Raw genomic sequence first — 19,873 nt, forward strand, 5'->3', positions numbered from 1 at the left:
AGGAAAGTAACAAAGTTCGGTCATTAGGGAGCTTAAGGTTTTACGACGGCGACGGCAACAACAACGCCGCAAAACAATGATATCATTAGTTAAAAGAGCATAAATAATCATGCTGCACGTGTCGCACGGATTTTAGCAAATCCTTCGCGACTCGGGCAATTTTGGAAAATTTCCAAAACACTCGTGCCTCATGTGATTACCTATACAAATTTGAGGTTTTGACGACAACGTGAGGATGCAACACTACTGTGCAACAGAGAATCTTTAATTCTATATTTTCACTTTGTAACTGCTCGTAACAATTTATTATTAGGATACTTCGCCCAAATTGTAAGAAGTGAACGCGATAGAATAACCGCGAAAGACTTATGATAGAGCAAAGTGATATTTTGAGGTGACGTTTTCGTCGACTTCGCCGTCGTAGATCTTAAGGTCCCTATTCAATTTAAAGGACCACAACTTACAATTTTGGAAAATCGCTCTAAAAAGTTGTGTAATACACAGTGTTGGTAACATGACTCAAAGAAGGTATCTTTCAAGCCGCAGTCTCTATCGAATCAGAACGGAAAACAAAGATTATAATCTCCGAAAGGAAAGCTTACCAGCAAAGGGCGTCAGTTCCTGCGAACACTGCATCGTAAGGGAAACAACAAAACCAGCACTTCCAGCCTGGAGGGGAAAATGGTGTATTTTACTGCACGAGTAAATTTGGTGGATGGTTCGAAATTAAGGGAATGGGCAATTTGTGAAACATACTTCCCCTTTCTTGAATTCCTTTGATTTCAATCCGGTTTCAAATACCCACGCAATAAAATTAGCGTAATGTTTCTAACATAAGTTGACAACTTAAGAGACCAACACGTTTGTATAAAGAGTTATAATTTAGGCCACCCACCTTTGTTCCTAGGCCTACACCCGTTCGTAAAAGATCGCAGAGTCTCGGCACGAGCTCTGGCAACACTGTACTGTCAACAAATTGGACACACTGCAAAAAGATGAGACAAATTTGTACCTATCTACACCAAGTGCACTCTATCAGAGGAAAAAGGCTTCATGTTGGTTTTTTTGTAAGAGACCCAACGCAGAAAAGTGAAACCATTTACCACATAAAGTAGAACATGAATCCCTTCCACATGGGTGGGGAAGCGGGTGCTGTCAAAACTATACTATCCCTGCTCCCCGTTCTTCTGCTCTCCGTTTGCTCTCAGTTGTATTGCGTGACAATATTACATACTTAAAAATTTGAATAAGGGACATAAAGGGACTTAAGGGAGAGAGTTAGGTGTACGTGTTTAACCTGTTGATTGAGGCTGAGTTTCTTCCATTTAATGTACATGGATTCTTTAAGCTTGACCTGAAACCTAGTAGCCAGGTCACTGACGATGATGGAGATACCGTCAAAACATGTTTGGTAAATTAAAGAAAGTTGTACCGTTTCGACGACTGTCTATTTTGTAAACTGCTATCTAGACTTTTTGGATGAAATGATTCCTTTGATGCCATAGAAGTCAAAAACTCTCACAAAAAGGCACGTGCTGCTTAGCAATGACATCTGCAAATTGGTTCAATATGCTTTCGAGTATAGAACAATAGGTAATTTAAGAAACAGCGACGGCTACGACTACGACATCGCCACAAAACAGTAATATCATTGGTTAAAAGAGCATAAATGATCGTGCAGCACGAATTTTAGCAAGTATCTTAGCGGGCCTCTGCATAACGACGATCAGAAACGACGACGTGAAATCACCAAATTGGAGGTTTTGACGACAACGTAAGAATGCAACCATTAACTATGATGCAAGAGAGAATCCTTCATTCTCTATTTTAACTCTGAAACCGCTCGTACCAATGTATTCATAGGATACTTCGCCCACATTGTAGGACGTAAACAAGACTGAATAATCGCGAAAGACAAAGCAAAGTTGTATTTTGAGGTGACGTTTTCGTCGACCGTCGCCGTCGTAGATCTTAAATTCCCTAATAAACGGTCTGCCCCGTATTATATCACTTGTTCCATAAATACTGTTGGTTGTGAAAACAGCACAACAGTGATGGAGGTAGGTTTCGGTGTTCAAGTTGCTGCGTAACCCGAGTTGTTGTAGCCAGGTCTTCTTACAAGGGATGTCGATACCGGAGGGAAACCTGCGTCCTTTTTTAAACTTTTTATGATTATAAGAAATAACACAACGTTTTAAAAAAAAAAAAATGTTTCAACAGAATCTTCTGTCATCTTCAGTTTGAATTACAAAGTACAGAGTTGAACATATAGTGTCCGCAAAATGCTAATAAAAAAAGGAATCATGACAATGTAAAATATTACAAAGAAAGTTCAAATTGACATGAAGCTGATGATTTAGTGTAGGTTTCTCCCACTAAATATAAAAGGCTTCTTCTATGTTAAGCTGGAAGGTGGTGGAGCATGATCTAGGATACTGAAACAATCAAAACGTTGTGTTATTTCTTAAAATTGTAACAGGTCTGCTATTATCCAGACCTTTTTTGACTTATTTTCAAACTGCTTTAAACAAGAAAGACCATATAGGTTCAGTTTATTTACCATATTGATCGTTTCCATCATTGGAGACGTCTTTGATGCAGCGATTCTGACACCCTCAAGCTGCGAGAGATGAAACAACAGCTAATGTCAATAATAATACTAATACTACTATAGTAAAACCCACTTTGGCATAACATGGTGATCTGGGATAAAAGACCTCACTGGCCCCCTCGTAAGTTAATTTCCTTAATAATAACAACAACTACAATAATAACAACAATATTAATGATGAGATATTTACTTTCTCTTGAACTTCCTCGCTTCTGTGGAGTTGCAGACTTAAATAGTTCATCGACTGTAAAAACAAATTGAAATTCCCAAAGAATGTAATTTCCATACACCTGTAATCTTGTTAAATTCCCCGAATAAAAAGAAAACAAACTTTCCAAACCTGATCCTCCAATCCACTAAGTGACTCCAAGAGCGCAATCACAATCAATGGGATATGTGGCTTAAGCAGTGCTCCCTGATAAATATACCGAAAACAAAGGTACAAAACAAGCTAGTGAAAAGTGTTTCACATTATACATGTAAACTGGTCTTGCGACAAACAAAACACTTGCTACAACTTTGCTTTGCTATGAAACAGTCTTTCCGAGGAATCTATAAACGTCAGCCGTTTAAGTCTCCAAAGAAGGGGTATACGCTTTCTTGAAAGGTTGGCAGTGCAGCACTTATATCTGAGCAGAAATATCGGAGTGTAACTTTACGTGTTGTAATGTAATCACCTATAATCCAGCTGAGAGTTAGCCCTAGTAATGAAAACGGACCCACACAAGGAAAGAGAAAATGAAACCCATGACCTCCGAATTTGATCACCGTTTTTCCTTTCGACTGAGCTACAAGGCAGACGAGAGAAGGCCAAATTAATTTTAAATGCCCTTTCACGGCAATGAACATGTAACAACTACAAAGAAGGGATACGTTTTTTCAAACGTTGGTCGTGGCTTTCTACAACGGACACCCCGCAAGCAGATATGTGTTTTCTCTAATTTTGTTTAACAAGTTAAAACCACCTGTTTTTTTCCTTTTTAATGTTAAAAAAAAACAACATACCGCATTTTTGCTGATCTTCACTATTGTAGATAGACTATCAAAGGCAAAAGACAGTAATGAATCGAAGGCCACTTAGTTAATTAATGATCCATTTCATATATCATTTCATCATTGATTCATTCCTCACGGGAACATAAGAACCCACAAATGACCAGCTCCCAACGTCAGTGGCTTCATAGCTCAGTTGGTTGGCGCGTCGCACCGGTACCGCGAGGTCACGGGTTCAAACCCCGTTGAAGTCCTGAATTTTTCAGGCTTCTCTACGCAATTGCAAAAATTGCGTTCATAACTGCGAGGATCATAGCTTCACTTGATTAATTAACGTATGTCAAAAAAGAGGGATTAAAGTCCCTCCTATAATCACTATAAAATTGGTCTTTCAGTCTTTCTCATTTTCCTTTTTTTGAATTATGATCACCGTAATCAATGTATATCATATTTCATATTTCGCAGTTCATAATTTTCAAATGTAAAATGATTGAAGACTGATTTGTTTGATTCACAAGCTTGATAAGATCTCCAGCCACGTGAATGGAACATTTTAAGATGGCAAATAAAAACGTTGCGTTGCAATAATATGACCTCTTTTTTTTTCTCCATCAAGTAAGTACTATTAACCACCGACTCAACTCTTTGAAAAGTTGACGCGACTGTTTTTAAGCGTCTTCATAAAACGAAATTGTAGAGGTGCGTTGAAGCAGTACCACAGGACACCCAGGTCGTCTTAAGTTATGACAAATGCCTACCTGATTTGCCTGACCTCCTCTGCTCTACTGCTCAGTCCCTTTTGTAACAACGTGGGCAGAATTAACGCGATAGCAGTCTCTCCTAACTTGCCTTGATTAACATCACAAACTCTAATGGAGACCTGTAAGCAAACACCACATGTATCACAAAATCGCATTCAAAGTAAAAGGGTAATACCCACATACAAAGCAAAAACCTAACTTTTCCCCTTATCCTGCTGTCTTAAAAAATCTCCTTAGATTTAAATTAGATGCACGGGGGGGCATCTCTTTCTTCATCGATGATTCATATCAAGCATGATCAAGACAGTGAAACGTATCCTTCACACCTTACTTAATGTCCTACAAGCCACTTCTGCTGCCTTTCTCACAGACTCCTGCAAAGACGAAGAGAAAAAAACAGTACGTTTCTTAGATGCGCCCTAGATAATTTCAGCATTGTTACCCATTAACTGTTTGTTTGTCATTCAATTGTCATAACTTTAACTTTTGCATTGCTGCTCTTACCAACCTTGATATCATCACGTGCTCTGAAACACAATTCCCAGAGGGTGGGCATTGACTCGAGCATGTCATCCACTGATCGACCACTGAGAAGATCACTGAGGGCAATGCAGCTGCGATGAAAAAAGGTTACCAAAAAAAGGTGTACCTAACCAATTAATGTATCCTATTATACTTGAAGATATAAATTGCTACAGAGGAGTTCCTTCAATACCTCTCTCCCCCAATAAAAACTCACACGGAGATAGAACTAACAAGATACATGGGAAAGGAATCAGTGCTACAACAAGTTGCAAAATTAGTGGAGACACTTCACCTTCTTGGGGCGTTTTTAATTTACCTATTATCTCCTACACTGCAGCCCCCCTCCCCTTCCCCCCCCCCCCCCCTTATCAGTGTTGCTAGCAAGACAAAATAATGTTGAAAACTTAAACAGTCAACATTGAAAGGGGGAGAGGGGAGGGGAAGTGGGAAAGGGAAAAGGTTGAAATTCTAGATACGGCGGGTATCGGAAGCTAGAAAAGGTGTTTTTTTAACGTGAGTGTCTCAACAATTTTGCAACTTGTTGTAGTTAAAGTAATTGAGCAAGATCTCCCCTTTCAATAAATTATTGTTTTTGTATCGGTCTTACAACCAAATTTTCCACGACAACTGTCCTTCTCCTAGCCTCCACTTTTCGCGCTTCATTAGATATATTTAGCATCGCTTTCCAGTACGCTAAAAACTGCTTATCACAGAGACATAAAAATTCTCATTCTCATTGTCTCTTTTTTTCAGATGTTCTTCGATGAAAAGTTTATTTTTTTCTTAAAGACATCAAAGAACAATTTAAACCGACCCGCAGGGAACCATAGCTTATCGAGGCAGGTGGCTCAACTACATTTATGTCATATAAAAGAAATCAGAAAAAAAGGGAAAAGGTTAAATAAATAAGAAATAACATTACGTGAGAAATACATGACTGTAGCTAATAGACAAGAAATCAGCTCAAATCAAACAAGTTCCTTGGAGTTTTGGCAAAACACAAAATTTGAGCCTAAGCCGTTTGCCGTAAACGCGATGCAAACACCTCTCTTTCGTCAAGTCTTTGACTGTCCATTAACGCCCGTGACCAAAATTCGTTGAACAAAAGTTGACGGATGTTGAGCAAATGTTGGACGCAAAACAAAGTTGTGCAGAGGCCGTTCAAACGGTTCCAACATTGCGCCAACAAAAGAACCAACACTTTGGCGAAATTTGATTGCGAGGAACTAAGAACTAGAAAACAGTCTCTCTCGTCCAGATAAACTACGCCATGATTGACTTTTGCGGTCTTATGTGAGCATGCGTGAATTCTTCAATTGCTGAACTCAGTGTTCAAAGGGCTTCAACACCATTCAACATTTTCGACAACAAAGGAAAAGTTGAATCGATGTTGAATGAAAGTTTAAACCGATTTAAACTTGATTCAACACGCTTTCAACAAGCTTTCAACATTTTTTTTCAACAATGTTGGACGACCTGCTTAAAAGCACCGAACAATTGGTTCAACAAAGTGTTGAATGCATGTTGAAGAAAAAATTTTGAAAGCGTTTAAACGGGCCTTTAGATGTCGTTACCTTGACTGCCTCACTCTCCAAATGTTGCTGACTAAACTAGTCATTAAGTCCTGCAATATTTCTTTCACGTATTTATCAACCTGGAAAACAAAAAGAAGGATGTGAATTGCATCTAAATCTGAAAGAGCTCTACCCATGAAAAGACAACCAAGCAAAATTTCCTAAAGACTCCATCATATTCTGTGCGCTTCATTTCATTCTTTGCTACGTTCTACCAGGGATATAGGGAAATCAAGACAGGGATCTTTTGAACTGTAGTACTCATAGAGATCCCATCTATCAAAAATATAAATTCTAACCGTTTTCTTCGTCTCCGGTACAAGTGCTGCCCAGATGCTGGCCATTGCCTGCTGTATTTTCATGTTGGGATCATACTGATACCTAAACATAGAAAAAAAAAACACTTGAAACAATAGCACGTTACCAAGTATGTTGATATTTGCTAGCACTGATTTCTTTAAGGAAGGACCTGCAAGCAACTGAGCAACGTACGGCGATGGAAATACAGCGACAAAAGTGAACAATGCTGTATTTAACGTGGCACCCGTGTCGAAACGTTGAGTCTTGAATCGTAACATTCAATGTTCTTCCAACCAGACTACACCAAACCATGTCTGATAGTCAACCTGGCCCGGGTTGTTCGAAGCATGGTTAGCGCTAACCAGTGTTAAATACCATGGAAACCTATAGGTTTGGATACCTGTTAACCAAAGGTTAGCGCTAACCAGACTTCAAGCAACCGGCTCCCTTATTTATGAGGGTAACATGTGCCAGTGAAGTAGAGTTACTGATAAACTTGAGGCCCTCGGTGCCCATCTTTTTAAACCAGCCTTGGTAAAATGGCTAATAAACAAGTTCCCATGGGGCTAATAGCGAAAACTTGGTTTCAAGAAGGTACTTGTCCAATTTTTTAAAAACTATTCAATCTACCTGAAAAGCTTTGGTACAATTTTAGGAAGATAAGGTTCCAACTGCTCTCTGGAATGAGCTGCTATGGATGAAAAACCAAATGCTGCACCCTGATAGGATAAAAGCACATTGAGTGAAAAAGTCATACAGTCCGCCGCAACAGAGCAATTGCCAAACTGACAATTAAGGAATGGCCACGCTAAAAACATGACAGGTTCGTATTCTCACGGTTAGACTGATCTAGCATAAAATGAAGGATAATGCGGGGGAAATAACTTGAATAGATTCCCCCGCATCAGCCTCCATTTCATGTTCGATCCAACCCAAAGGTTAGAATACGAAACTGGCCTATTCCAAATTATCGTCTTGAACTTTGTGATGTCTTGAATTTTATTTTTTGGCCGACGGCAACGTCCTAACATACACGAGAAATCCCATGCCTACACAGACGCTTCTTTGAACAAAATGACTTGACTTATGATGCAAAGTAACGAAAATAAGAAGAAAGGCGGCAGCTCGCACACAAAAGCAGTATTCGAATTGTTCTTCCATTACCAAAGACCTATTAAAGGTAAAGTTAAGGTAAAGTCACTTTATTTAACGTCGTAAGTTCCCTCAGTTACGAAACTGGTATCAATGGAAGCCGGCGGTGCGCCCTTTACCGACCTCCGAAAGCCGCGCACTATTAAGCCAACTGAGCCACGACTGCTCCTATTGATCGAATGATGAGAGAGCAAGGGGGCACCACTTACCTTACGAGAATTCCAGAGGGCATTGTGATTTGCAAGTTGCATGAACTTGTAAATCAGGTCAGGTTGGTTTAAATCACTAGCAATAGAGCACAACTCTTTGTATGTTGATAAACCGCTCCTAAATTGATTTAAAATATACAAAATTAGGATTTGTCGTTGACTGATTTAACAACAAAACCATTTTCAATAGTGCAGTGCTCAATAGTGTACCCATGGGTACATTTTACATACCCTTCAGGAGCTTTCCCCAGTTCACCTTCTTCAAAGATCTTTGTTTCACTTGTTACAGGCTGGTTACGTCTATATAACACAATACAAAAGATATTGAGTCTAAACGTTTACATTAGGGATAGGGTTAAAGTTTGAAAATCTTACCTTCGGCCGGTCATTAATGTATCTACCAACAAGGACACAAGCTCTTCTTTATTCTGTCCGCCGCCATGTTCGTACACTAGTCCCAGGCCCTTTGAGGCTACTTCTTGGGTGAGCTCTAGATCAAATTAAGAAGTATCCCCTCTGTTAGCAAGAGTGGCCTTAAAATGACTACTATGACATTACTTAAGTCAAGAATCATTCACAAAAGAAAAAAGTTGAAACAATTTTTGGTTCCTGCCAATATGCCGGTAACCATAGTTCTAAGCCTTCGCTTGAAAGGAAAGGAAAGGAACTTAATTTAAGTGTCAAATCTTCTAGCGCTGGAGCACTAATTGGGGACACTGTAAATTGAAATTAACAAATCAAATAAACGCAAATCAAATCAAATCTCGAACTTTTCTTTAATGCGTTTCCTCTGTTTGTTACTCCTAGGCAGGTAGTTGTTACTTTTCGCCAATCCAGACGAAGGATATAATTGTAAGCAGACAACATTAAAAATAAGGATAAAGGATCTCAGTTCGAATTGTTGGAATATAGGAGTCCATTCATGTCTCGTTTGCGATGCGTAAAGTTTACGAAACAACGCGACAAACAGACGATGGCTCTAACAAGTCACACTTCGTTAACTACGTTTTTCAACGCTGCTTTAAAGGTTTAAATCTATAAAACCTCCTCTTCCATTCAAAACCTTTTCTCATAGAAGCATACCATCTGTTTCTGCCAACATGCTCATGAAGACCATTTGAATTTCTTTAAGATTTGCCTAAAGAGCAAAACATGGTCAGCGACTTCAGCATAAGAAATTTTGCTTGTATTCAATAGACGAGTTCACGCTCTTGAGTGCATCATGGGTAATCAGGGCAAGTTGGAGAGAAATTCAAAGGTTTGTAAGGAAGTTCAAAACGATGAAAAGTATTCATGACAGGCAATTTTGAAGATATGCGCACAAAGGTGCGGTAGAATAAATTTGGACAGAACGGCTATTGTAGAAATTATTTTCTTGAAAAGAGTTTCAGCCACACATTTCCTGTAATTCCAAAGGCACAAATTACAGAGAATGTACGGAGACAAAAAAAGCAATATTTAGGAATTCCAAAGAACGGATACCAAGTCTAGTTCATCTCAGTTGTGAACATGAACTTATTTGTTTGGTTTATGAGAGAGTCTATAAAGTAGAGTCATGTACCGTATATTTTGCTTTGAATTTCCCGCCATGTTGCCCTTATTACCCATGATGCAATCAAGAGCGTGAACTCGTCTATTTCACTTCAATTTTGACCATAACCCTAAGTGAGTATAGGGCCAGACTTGCTTTTGGTTACTACAAAGAAAATATCTTTGAAAAATTAATTGATGACTGGTGAATAAATTGACATCAACACTAACCCATTAAATACAAATACAAAGTATATGTAAATTAAGAAATTACACCGAAAGGATCTCTCAAATTAGGAGGCAGTGTGGCCCAGTGGTTAGGGCGCTTGCCTTGAGATCCGGAGATCCTGGGTTCAAGACCCGCTCTGACCACTCGTTGAATTTGTTCCTGGTAGACCCTGGTTCAACTTCCCTGAGCTGCACTTGTAAATAATCAACTGGTTTGCCTCCAGCCAGTTGGGATTCTTAACAGTTGTTGTTGTTCTGTTCCGTCGTTTTGTTGTGTTTCATTGGCCCTGAAAAGCCCCTGTGGGGAGCAGCCAATTAAGTATGTATGTATGTATGTAAATAGCAAAGCCAATGCATGCAACCATGAAAATTTGTGGGTAGGCACGAATATTAAGGACAAAACTAAAAGAAGTAAGAACTTGCTGGGTATTAAAATAATATGGACCATGATTTGCTAAAATGCATTTGTTAAATGCAAACTTGAGGAAAAAGACAATACTTTTATATTTTTTATATTTTAGACAGCTCTTGTACATGTAAAAATGTCAAATTTCAAATGTGCATTAATACTGGCCATCACTCTGACAAAAGAATCAAAGTTCCACCTGTACAACTTCATGAGTGCCTGAATACTTCACAAGGGACAACAACCAGATACAAGATGCCTGTTAAGAGAAAAGTAAGGAGATAATCTCTTACTCACGTGAGAAATTAAAGCAATAAAATAACAGGCTCTTTCACTGTCGCACTGTTGATCTTCAAGGGACCAAAAACTTAAATTTTGTTTGATCTCACTGAAAGTGGTTACCAAACTTTAATTATTATCATTAACCCATTGACTCTTGGGAGTGAGACTCAACAGATTTTACTCTGCATAATGACACATGATTTTACTCATCAACTGCAGGTGTCCCAGGGTGTCTTGGGGGTCAATGCGTTAATAAAATTCATCAAAGAAAAACAAAACAGTACTATTGTTATAACGCATACGTTCTGTGCATCTCAAGATACTCGGATTTCCTATGGGTTGTGCTTATTAATACAGGGATATTTTTTCACGGTTTAAAACTATCCGGAGAAAGTAGATCTTAGTAAGTACTCTTAGAATCCAAAAAGAAAATTGGGGGTAACCATGCATTTTTGAGAGATAATTAAGCTCTAATTTGAGAAAGAACTCCATACATTGCTTTGTATTTTAAAGCTTTTTACAATTATCATTCAAATGTTGTTCACGAATTATCTTTGAAAAATGCGTGGTTACCCAATTTTCTTACTTGTTAAGATCTACATTTGAATTAATAGGCACCGTCCTTAAGCAATGGATGTTAATTTGAATAGTTTCTCTTCATGTTCTCATGGAAATAATAAGCACAGATAAACACATGAAACCCTATCATCAGAGTCTTGTCACATCTGATACCATCATGATTAAAACTATTACAGTGTATACAGCTGTAAAAAGAGATCACTTGTACTTTAAACAAACTGCCACATCAAATTTGAATTATACCAGTGATTACGGGATTAGGGAGGGTTTAGGTATTATTTTCAGTATTTGCTTTGTGATGCATGAATATTGGTAGGTTAAGTCAATTTCACATCACCTTTAAGCTTCCACCATCAGAGTAACAGGATACAATAAGAGCAGAAAATGTGTGTAACTTTGAAGTAATGATAACTGGAGCATCACTTGAACTGTAAACAGGATTTTATAAAGAGGAATAAACAAGATCTAAACACTGCTTTCTTTGGGATGTTACCTTCACCCACCTGCCTGACATAAGGAATAGTACTTGAGGCATATTTGTTGATGATCATATCAATAAGCTCTTGCATTTTCTTTCTCATCTTATCGCAAGTTGTACTTTTTAGCTGTTCCACAACCCAAGGATCCTGGGCAACATCTGACTGCCTGCCTGCTCCTGCACACGATAGGGCCTCCCCTATGGAGAATTGCAGCTCAACTTGACGAATCTAATCAATGTGAAATATGGTCACTGTTAGCTTCCCATGCAGATGTTCTTCACCACGCATAAGACAAAATAAAAACTGAACAGTTCAATATTAGCTTTTATTATATAGATACTGATGAAATACCAGGATTTCTCTTTTTACTAAAAAATAATATCTTCACTGCGCATTGTAGTAAAAACGTTTCCTTCAGTTGCTTAAAAATTTCAAACTTGTTTGTATTTTACCTTCCTTTGTTTCAGATTACCATAATGTCTATAAGACAAAGGAAATTAAAAAAAACAAACTTGTCTGAAAAATTGGGCAGAAAGGATTCAGGGCAGATTCAGTTGCATAACATTTGGAGAAAAAATATAGTAGACAAAATTCAGTTGGATGATAAAGCAGGATTTTAAAAGGAGGTATATGAAATTTAGTGCTCATTCCACAAGGTCATGCCACTTCCTGCTGCTGCCTTCTAGACTGCCGATTTGCAACTAGCTCTATGTGATGATAGCAAGGAATGAAACTGAATAATCTGATTACTACCAGGCTTGAGGAAAAATACATGTACTTTGAAATTATACCTTTGAGGCTTCACACAATCCATCAATAAGCATCTTGTAATGAGGAAAGTTTTGATCTCCTACCAACAAGAACCCTAAAGCATGTGCAGCATGCTCTTTTACCTAGAAATTTAAACAGTGCAAGGTGAATAAAAGGATTATATTGCTTTCTATTCTGGTTTTATTCTGCCACACAAATGAACTTTCATTTATGAAAGAGTAATAAATTTACCAGCAGTCATAGATAACTCACCATAAAAAATACCTATGGTATAAAATTATATACCTATCAAAGACAAAATGTTTGGTAAAATTTAAGAATCCGATCCCACCAACGCGTCGGTCAACACGTCGGCCAACGCGTCGGCCGACACACCACCGACACACGACCGACACGTCGGCCAACACACTACCGACACGTCGGCCAACACACTACCGACGCGTTGGCCGACACACTACCGACGCGTTGGCCGACACACTACCGCAATGACCTTACTGAAATCCATCGCCGATACGCAGCAGTGCTCTCCATTATGAACGAGAAAAAGTGTAGCCTGAACAACGCGTACAGACTTGCAGGCACAGCACGCAGCACGGTTAGAGACTTTCTGGGTATAGCGGAGCTGCGAATTGTAAATGAAGTAACATACGAGAGCACCCTCGAGAGGCTGGGAGACCCGAAACTTTCAGTTAAAAGGATCGAGCAGGAGTGCCGAAGGCAGCTGGGCGATCTGTTGCCGTTTGTGAAGCGACTTCGCATCGCGAAGAGGCTGTTGCCGATGGCGTTGGACGATGCCTTCTATTCCTAGAGGGTTTTGTCAACTTAAAAAAAAAACGGCTCCTTTAGGAGCCACCAAGTTTGCAAAAGTCTATGACCAATTCAATTGCATTATGTTGTTCCCTTGTGCTCAAATATATTCTTGCCGCTTAATGATTCTTCAAAGTCCTGCTTCCTTGCCGCAAATTCGCAAATTCGCACCCTCTTAGTCTCGAAGTCTCGGGCAACGAGTGAAAACTGGGTTCTAATAACACTTGTCGTAACGGGAACTGGGTTCTAATATCACGAAATACAATATGGTAGTGAAAGTTTTCCGTCGAAGACAGTTCCGTTCAGTTTGAAAAAGGTACGTTTAGGTTTTCAACAGTTCAATAAGGCCCAAATGAGTCACCGACACGCCACCGACGCACCACCAACGCACCACCGACGCATCTTGTATGTTATAAGTTCAAACAGCGGCCAACGCGTCGGCCGACAGTCGGCCGACAGTCGACCGTCAGTCGGCCGACAGTCGGCCGACAGTCGACCGACAGTCGGCCGACAGTCGGCCGACGCGTTGGCCGACGCGTTGGCCGACGCGTTGGTGGGATCAGATTCTTAAATTTTACCAAATGTTTGGTGGATCCACTAGTTTTCAGTAAAAGTCACTTTGAATATAAAAAAAGAAGGTTATTAATACATGTACCTTGTTCTCTTTGGCCTTTTGCAATATGTCAAGTAGTTTTTCCACCACAGACAACTTAGTGATGACCTCTTTTTCATCTGAGGAATTACTGTCTAAAAAACAATGAAGATGGCAAATTACAGAACTGAAAAACTGAATTTCATGGGGTCATCTGACATTTCTAACACTTTTGTTGTAACAAAAAGCTGATAGAACCAACTCTTGTGGTAAGATTAACAAATGAGATAAAAAAGTAATTTTTTTAGTAGATTATGAAGGTTTCAAAAACCGTAATTACGTAGTGTAACATCAAAAAACACCAAAAAACTCTCTTCGCCTTGTGTCACTTAACATACTTTAAGGATGGGGAATGCTACAAACCCTTTTTGAGTTAGTGGTACAGTTGCATCAACATACAACAAACCTTGGTCCATTGATTCAAAGCCATCAGGAAGAGGAAGTGACCCATTGCGACCAATCTCACTGATGGAATTACAAGCTGAGAAGCTTATCAATGCATTTCTACTGCCGACAAGTTTTACTGCATAAGAACGGTAATAGAGAAAAATTATTACAGTCTGAAAAGTTTATAAATCTAGGCCATTTCTAAATTCAATTTGGTATCCCTTTCAAAAACAAGTACAACTATGGTAAACAAATTCAAAGTATCCCCAAGTCACAATAACAAAATAAAACTGTATCTCATCATGAATAACACTATGATAGTAGACACATTTTTATTTGTATTATTAGGGTTAGATCTATTTGATCAAGAGAAAAGTTACAAGGTTGATGTAATGAGACCTGTTTGACCTTACAACAGCAATAATTATATAGATTTAGAAAAGCCTAAAAGCAGAGCTCCCATGTTATTTTTTCTTGCAATAAGTTAACCTGGCTTGAACCTGCCATCCAATCGAAAACAAATACGTGGGTTGAACCACAGAGTTTCACATGGAGGGGTGGACGGCCGTAGAGTTGATCAAAACCACATTTTCTCGCACAGATGGGTTACCATATATTCTTAGCCATGGTGCTCCGCATGCAATGAAGGTCGTCCTGTGGGCCTGACCAAAATCTACATGGTGTTTTTGGCCCCCTTCCAAATTTTCTCTTTTAACCCTTTGATTCCCAAGCTGGCCATACTTAAGTATTTTACTCTGCCTAACACCAGATGGTTTTACTTGTCAATGGGGAACCCTTGGGAGTCAATGGGTTAATGACTCGTACAGAAAACGTCATATCTAATTTTTGACTGAGTCTTATAAAGACAAAAAAAATGCATAGGAACTTTTGCGTAGTAGAGAAGAATTACTCATATTAATCCCCCTTTAGTCAGCTGATACCACCTATGCAATACCCAACAATGCAGCTCCCCAGTTTCTTTAGACAGATTGACTGCATTACCCTGGTAAACTTGAACTACTCAAGAGATACATGTACGTGTAGATTTCAAGTGCTGATCAACACTGGAAACAGGACATACCTATCTTTTCCACACTGCCGCTAAGCATATCCACAACTGCACATTTGGCATGATCGTCAGTCTCCACATCCATATCTTCCACAAATATTGGCTCTCTTTCCTCCATCTTTAATCCCTCTTCATACAGATGTCTTGCTATAACATACCCTAATGTAGTCACTGTGCCAAGCTGAATCTCAAGTTGCTATAGTAAATAAAAACTGTCATGATCAGCATTACAATTCAGAGCAACATTCAAAAAATTTATTTAAAGTTAATAATTCAAGTAAAATTAAAAAGAAAATAATACATTTCCATAAAATTTCCCATACTATAGGGCTATGCCATTTAAAACACTTTCAAGGCACACAAAGTAGATCGATCAATAACTCACATTATTATATGACTAGCTCCGTGAGCGGGCAAGATAAACCAAATCACACGCTATGATTGGCTACCCAAGCGGGCAAGATGGAGCTATCTTGCCCACTCAGGATTTCTCGCTTGGTCCCGCAAAATCAAAGATAATTTTTTGGTGTTTTAAGTCATATAATAAATTCTTTATTAACCAAGCTTGTTCAGTCAAGATGGCTGGATATTGGCCTTGTTCTTTTTTTGCGTGTTTATGGACCTAGGTCCATAAACTAGCAAAAAAAGAACTTGCCCAATATCCAGCCATCTTGACCTCACACTTGGTCAATAATCCATATATAATCATCACCAGATTACCAGACTGAGTATACTTATGAATATGGGGGTGTAAATGATAAAGAAAAGTGAAGATGATTTAACCCATTGAATGAGACAGATTTTACTCTGTCTAACGTGAGACAACGTGAGGGGCATTCTGGGGCACCTCAGCAGGGAATTTGTCAAAAACTATGTTCCCTCCATTAATAATAATAGTAACTATTTATAAATCCTCACACAAAAAGTAATGTTGAAAATAACTAACCTGGCTATCAAGAGATTTGGAAAGTTCTCCAATCACATTGAAAAATGAGTCTCTGTTCATTTTACACACTACCACTGCAAACAATAGTCCAGCATACTGACAGGCATCCTCTCTACTGGAGTATGTAAAATTCTTTAAAGGAAAAAAAATGCGCTGTTGGCGAGCTACTTTAATATCAACAGTCACCAACTGCATACATGTACCTCTTGCTTTTGTGAAGATTTAAGTGAGCAAGCAAGCTGTGAAGATAAGGGGAATGGAATACAAAGTCATGGCCCCATTCCCGTGGCAGGGCTTCCGGTGTCCCGGCTTCTTGCCCACTCTAAAGCCAACAAAGATCGATGCAAGTCATTCAAGCTAACTTTCTAACATTTGAAATCTTGCAAGAAAATTCTTGCATAGATTTTTTTTTGCAAGAAAATTATTTGAGAATGCTCCAAAGGTCCTGTGCAATTAGGTGAATAGACCAATTCGGCTAACTCAATGTTGTACCCAATTCAAATCTCTCGGGGTTAAGATTCTTTGTGTGTTGAATTTGCATGACAATGAAGCATTCACATTTAAATGACATGGAAATACTTGGAACAAAACGCTTTATTCCCAAAAGATTTGAATTGGGTACAACATTGAGTTAGCCGAATTGGTCTATAAGATCATTCTTTATATTATTAATCTAAAAAACAAACCTTGATCCAGTCGAGTTTGTCATAGAACAACTCTGCTAACTTCTTGGGTGCCACAGCAACAACTTGTAGCAGACAGCACAGTGCATCAGCATGGAGATCTGCACCTAAAGTAAAAACAAAGGGAAAAAAATGCTTCTTGGCTGTGTTTACTTGGACCTTGAATATATGGAGAAAGATACTGACAGCATACTGTACCTCCTATAGGCTTAAGTGCACATCTTGTAAGCTCCATGTATTTTCCCAAAGTGCTTGATGGCAAATCTAAATAAACCACAAGAAGACACATGAATATTATTGTGCATGTCACTGTTTTCTCTAGGTTACTTGTTTTGAGGTTCTGTTTACCAAGTAAATATACCAACCTGTAAATTAAGGTTAATCAACATCAATGCGAATTTTTCTTTGGAGCAGTTTTGAATAAATTATTGACTGTCAAGAGAAATTAGCAATTTGCATTGGTTTTACATTACTTCACTCAGTGATTGGTTCAAATTCTCATGCCATTTTTACAACCAATCAGAAGTGAAACCAAAACCAATCGTGGCTTGCGCGTGCATATTTTCTCACACTTTGTGTCAGCTTTGTGTAATTACTTGGAGTTTCGATTGCTTTGCAGGATTGTCTCCATCCTTTTTGATTGGCCAAAGTAATTACTTTGGTTTTGGTTTTACGACATTCGATTGAAACTGGCTAAAATGATCTTATCGCAATAATTGCGATAACAACATTAACCCAGTGAGTCCTGGGAATGAGACTTCATAAAGCACAGCCATTTCAGATGCTCCTTGAAAGGACAAATTGAAATTCTTCCAGTCGCTACCAGATTACTCTTAAGTGTAATGAAAGAGTTGGATAATAGTGTATATTAATTAGATGGATTTGCTGATAACCCTTTCTTGCAGTTTTGACAACTTAACTGCAAAGGGGGCAACCCACGGCGACAGGCCAAGAGCATACATAAGATGCGTCTGGCAGCCGCTACACAGCCCATGTCTGATGTACATGTAGTAACACAGCGCCACTGCAAACAGTAATTAACTGTGAGGAAAGAGCATCTCTAAGGTTAGGGTTAGGGTTAAAATGTTGGTCCCTTAAGCCTCTTAAAAACATTTAAAATAAATCAAACTGGTAACCAAGTGGATATTTCTAACTTGTAGAACTAAAAACTACTTGCTGTACCTTCAATGGTGAAGTGGGATAAAAGTTCTTGTATATACCGCTCAACTGATGGAAGAATACACTTTTTCATTCTGTTTTCTTCAGTTACTCCTGCAGCATGTTCCAAACATCTTTGCAAATACAACAGTACCTAGATCGAGAATAAAATATCCACAAATGAACGGGCTTCTTATGATTATACATTGTACAAGCACAGTATGCTGTACTATTGCATAAATTATAATCATATTTAGTGGTCATAATGATTACATTCATTTAATGGAGGGGGCATTGACACCTTAAACACCCTTGGATGCCAGTCTAACTCCCAGGGATTAATGGGTCAAACAAGTTATTTTTCTTCTTGTGCTGAAATATTCCATTCCAGGATAGAAAATTGATTTAAGAGAACCATTAAACACTGACCTGTGAATAAACAACTGGAGAAAAAGGAAGTGCTGCTGAACCAGCCGTGTAGCATGATTTGCTCCTCAGTCTCTCTTCTGCCTGAAGTTTGACAGTGATGAATTCAATGAACCAAAAACTTAATGTCATAATACTCCACACAACAACGACAAAACTAACCTTTTGAGCTACAAATGATATCATTTCAGGAAATGCAGGAAGAAGGTCACTTATTTTATCACTGGGTGTTGAAATTTGATTGGTAGCTTGTGTTGCTCTCAATCCCTTTTTAGCTTCTTCCTTTACATCATCTTTTCTAAAAAATTAAGAAGCAGGATTTTATCTTGGTCAGACAGAAGTGAATGGCTGCTACAGCTGTAAGAAAAGTGATAGAGCTCACAAATATGCCATAATTAGAGTAGGATACTATCAATAATTCTTGTCATTTCTGTCAAGGATGTTGAATGTTGAGCCAGTTGTATTACTTACACATCAGCGACAGCTAGTAAACACACATAACGTGACAAAATATGAGTCCTCGGAAAGACTGCATTGGCAAACTGGACAGCAACAAGCCTTGCTTGGTGTGTATCCTGCAGATACAAAGTTGCTGATTTTATTGATCTGACCACTAACAAATAGTAATTACTGTCAATAGCACTTTCAACATTGTAATCAGTTCTCAATTTAACTTACAGTACATGTGCATAACAGTTTAATAAATTATTAAGTAAAAATTATTACTTTTACGGTATATGGCTAGTGTTTCTGCCAATATGAATGCAGGGGTAGTTTCTAAAGAAACTGTGATGCTGCGTCGGTGGGGAAGTAGTATACAAAAATTTGGTTTTATCAACAGAGTTGATAATGTAAATTGGCCACCGTACAGAGATTCTAAAAGCTGACATTTCGAGCGTTAGCCCTTCGTCAGAGCGAATCGAGGGATTATGGGTTACGTGTAGTTTTTATAGTAGAGTAGGAGCTACGCTATTGGTGGTAACATGGCAACGTGAAAAATAGGAATATATTAGTTAAATGAAAAGCGTTCGTTAATACCGTGAGGATTAAGGGTGCCGATTTGAAAGATGAATTTTTGTTCCATATTCTTGCGGCTTTCTGTCTTACCTAGATGTAGGGAAAGGCCGCAGATAGCCATGTGTTTTTTGGAGTGGTTAGGCAGATTAAAATGGCAAGCGACTGGCTTGGATGCATCCTTGTCATTCTTCTCAACATCGCGAAGGTGTTCGCGGAATCGGTCACCTAGTCGTCTACCTGTCTCACCAATGTATAATTTATTACATAACGTACAGGTTATGCAATAAATGACATTTGCGGAGGTACATGTGAAACGATCGGTGATCGT

At 38.7% G+C, this 19,873-nt stretch overlaps 1 protein-coding gene across 3 annotated transcripts in view; it reads right to left on the reverse strand.

Annotated features, from left to right (window-relative positions):
- Positions 1–19,873, reverse strand: part of LOC137974311 (proteasome adapter and scaffold protein ECM29-like) — a 59,888-nt gene that overhangs the window by 8,090 nt on the left and 31,925 nt on the right. For all 3 annotated transcript variants that reach the window (XM_068821194.1, XM_068821195.1, XM_068821196.1), the window contains 29 exons: positions 19,000–19,103; positions 18,691–18,826; positions 18,532–18,612; positions 18,127–18,256; positions 17,143–17,208; positions 16,948–17,051; positions 16,262–16,393; positions 15,328–15,511; positions 14,266–14,382; positions 13,863–13,954; positions 12,421–12,522; positions 11,654–11,857; positions 10,489–10,548; positions 9,209–9,263; positions 8,501–8,615; positions 8,357–8,425; positions 8,126–8,243; positions 7,395–7,483; positions 6,764–6,845; positions 6,465–6,544; positions 4,874–4,979; positions 4,692–4,739; positions 4,363–4,484; positions 3,617–3,650; positions 2,952–3,026; positions 2,802–2,855; positions 2,561–2,620; positions 896–985; positions 603–669 (listed from right to left, as the gene is read on the reverse strand). In XM_068821194.1, the coding sequence (XP_068677295.1) occupies positions 603–669; positions 896–985; positions 2,561–2,620; positions 2,802–2,855; positions 2,952–3,026; positions 3,617–3,650; positions 4,363–4,484; positions 4,692–4,739; positions 4,874–4,979; positions 6,465–6,544; positions 6,764–6,845; positions 7,395–7,483; positions 8,126–8,243; positions 8,357–8,425; positions 8,501–8,615; positions 9,209–9,263; positions 10,489–10,548; positions 11,654–11,857; positions 12,421–12,522; positions 13,863–13,954; positions 14,266–14,382; positions 15,328–15,511; positions 16,262–16,393; positions 16,948–17,051; positions 17,143–17,208; positions 18,127–18,256; positions 18,532–18,612; positions 18,691–18,826; positions 19,000–19,103 (2,776 nt within the window). The remainder of the gene's footprint in view (positions 1–602; positions 670–895; positions 986–2,560; positions 2,621–2,801; positions 2,856–2,951; positions 3,027–3,616; positions 3,651–4,362; positions 4,485–4,691; positions 4,740–4,873; positions 4,980–6,464; positions 6,545–6,763; positions 6,846–7,394; positions 7,484–8,125; positions 8,244–8,356; positions 8,426–8,500; positions 8,616–9,208; positions 9,264–10,488; positions 10,549–11,653; positions 11,858–12,420; positions 12,523–13,862; positions 13,955–14,265; positions 14,383–15,327; positions 15,512–16,261; positions 16,394–16,947; positions 17,052–17,142; positions 17,209–18,126; positions 18,257–18,531; positions 18,613–18,690; positions 18,827–18,999; positions 19,104–19,873) is intronic.

The sequence above is a fragment of the Montipora foliosa genome, chromosome 10, assembly GCF_036669935.1.
Source record: "Montipora foliosa isolate CH-2021 chromosome 10, ASM3666993v2, whole genome shotgun sequence".
In the NCBI taxonomy this organism is placed as follows: Eukaryota; Metazoa; Cnidaria; class Anthozoa; order Scleractinia; family Acroporidae; genus Montipora; species Montipora foliosa.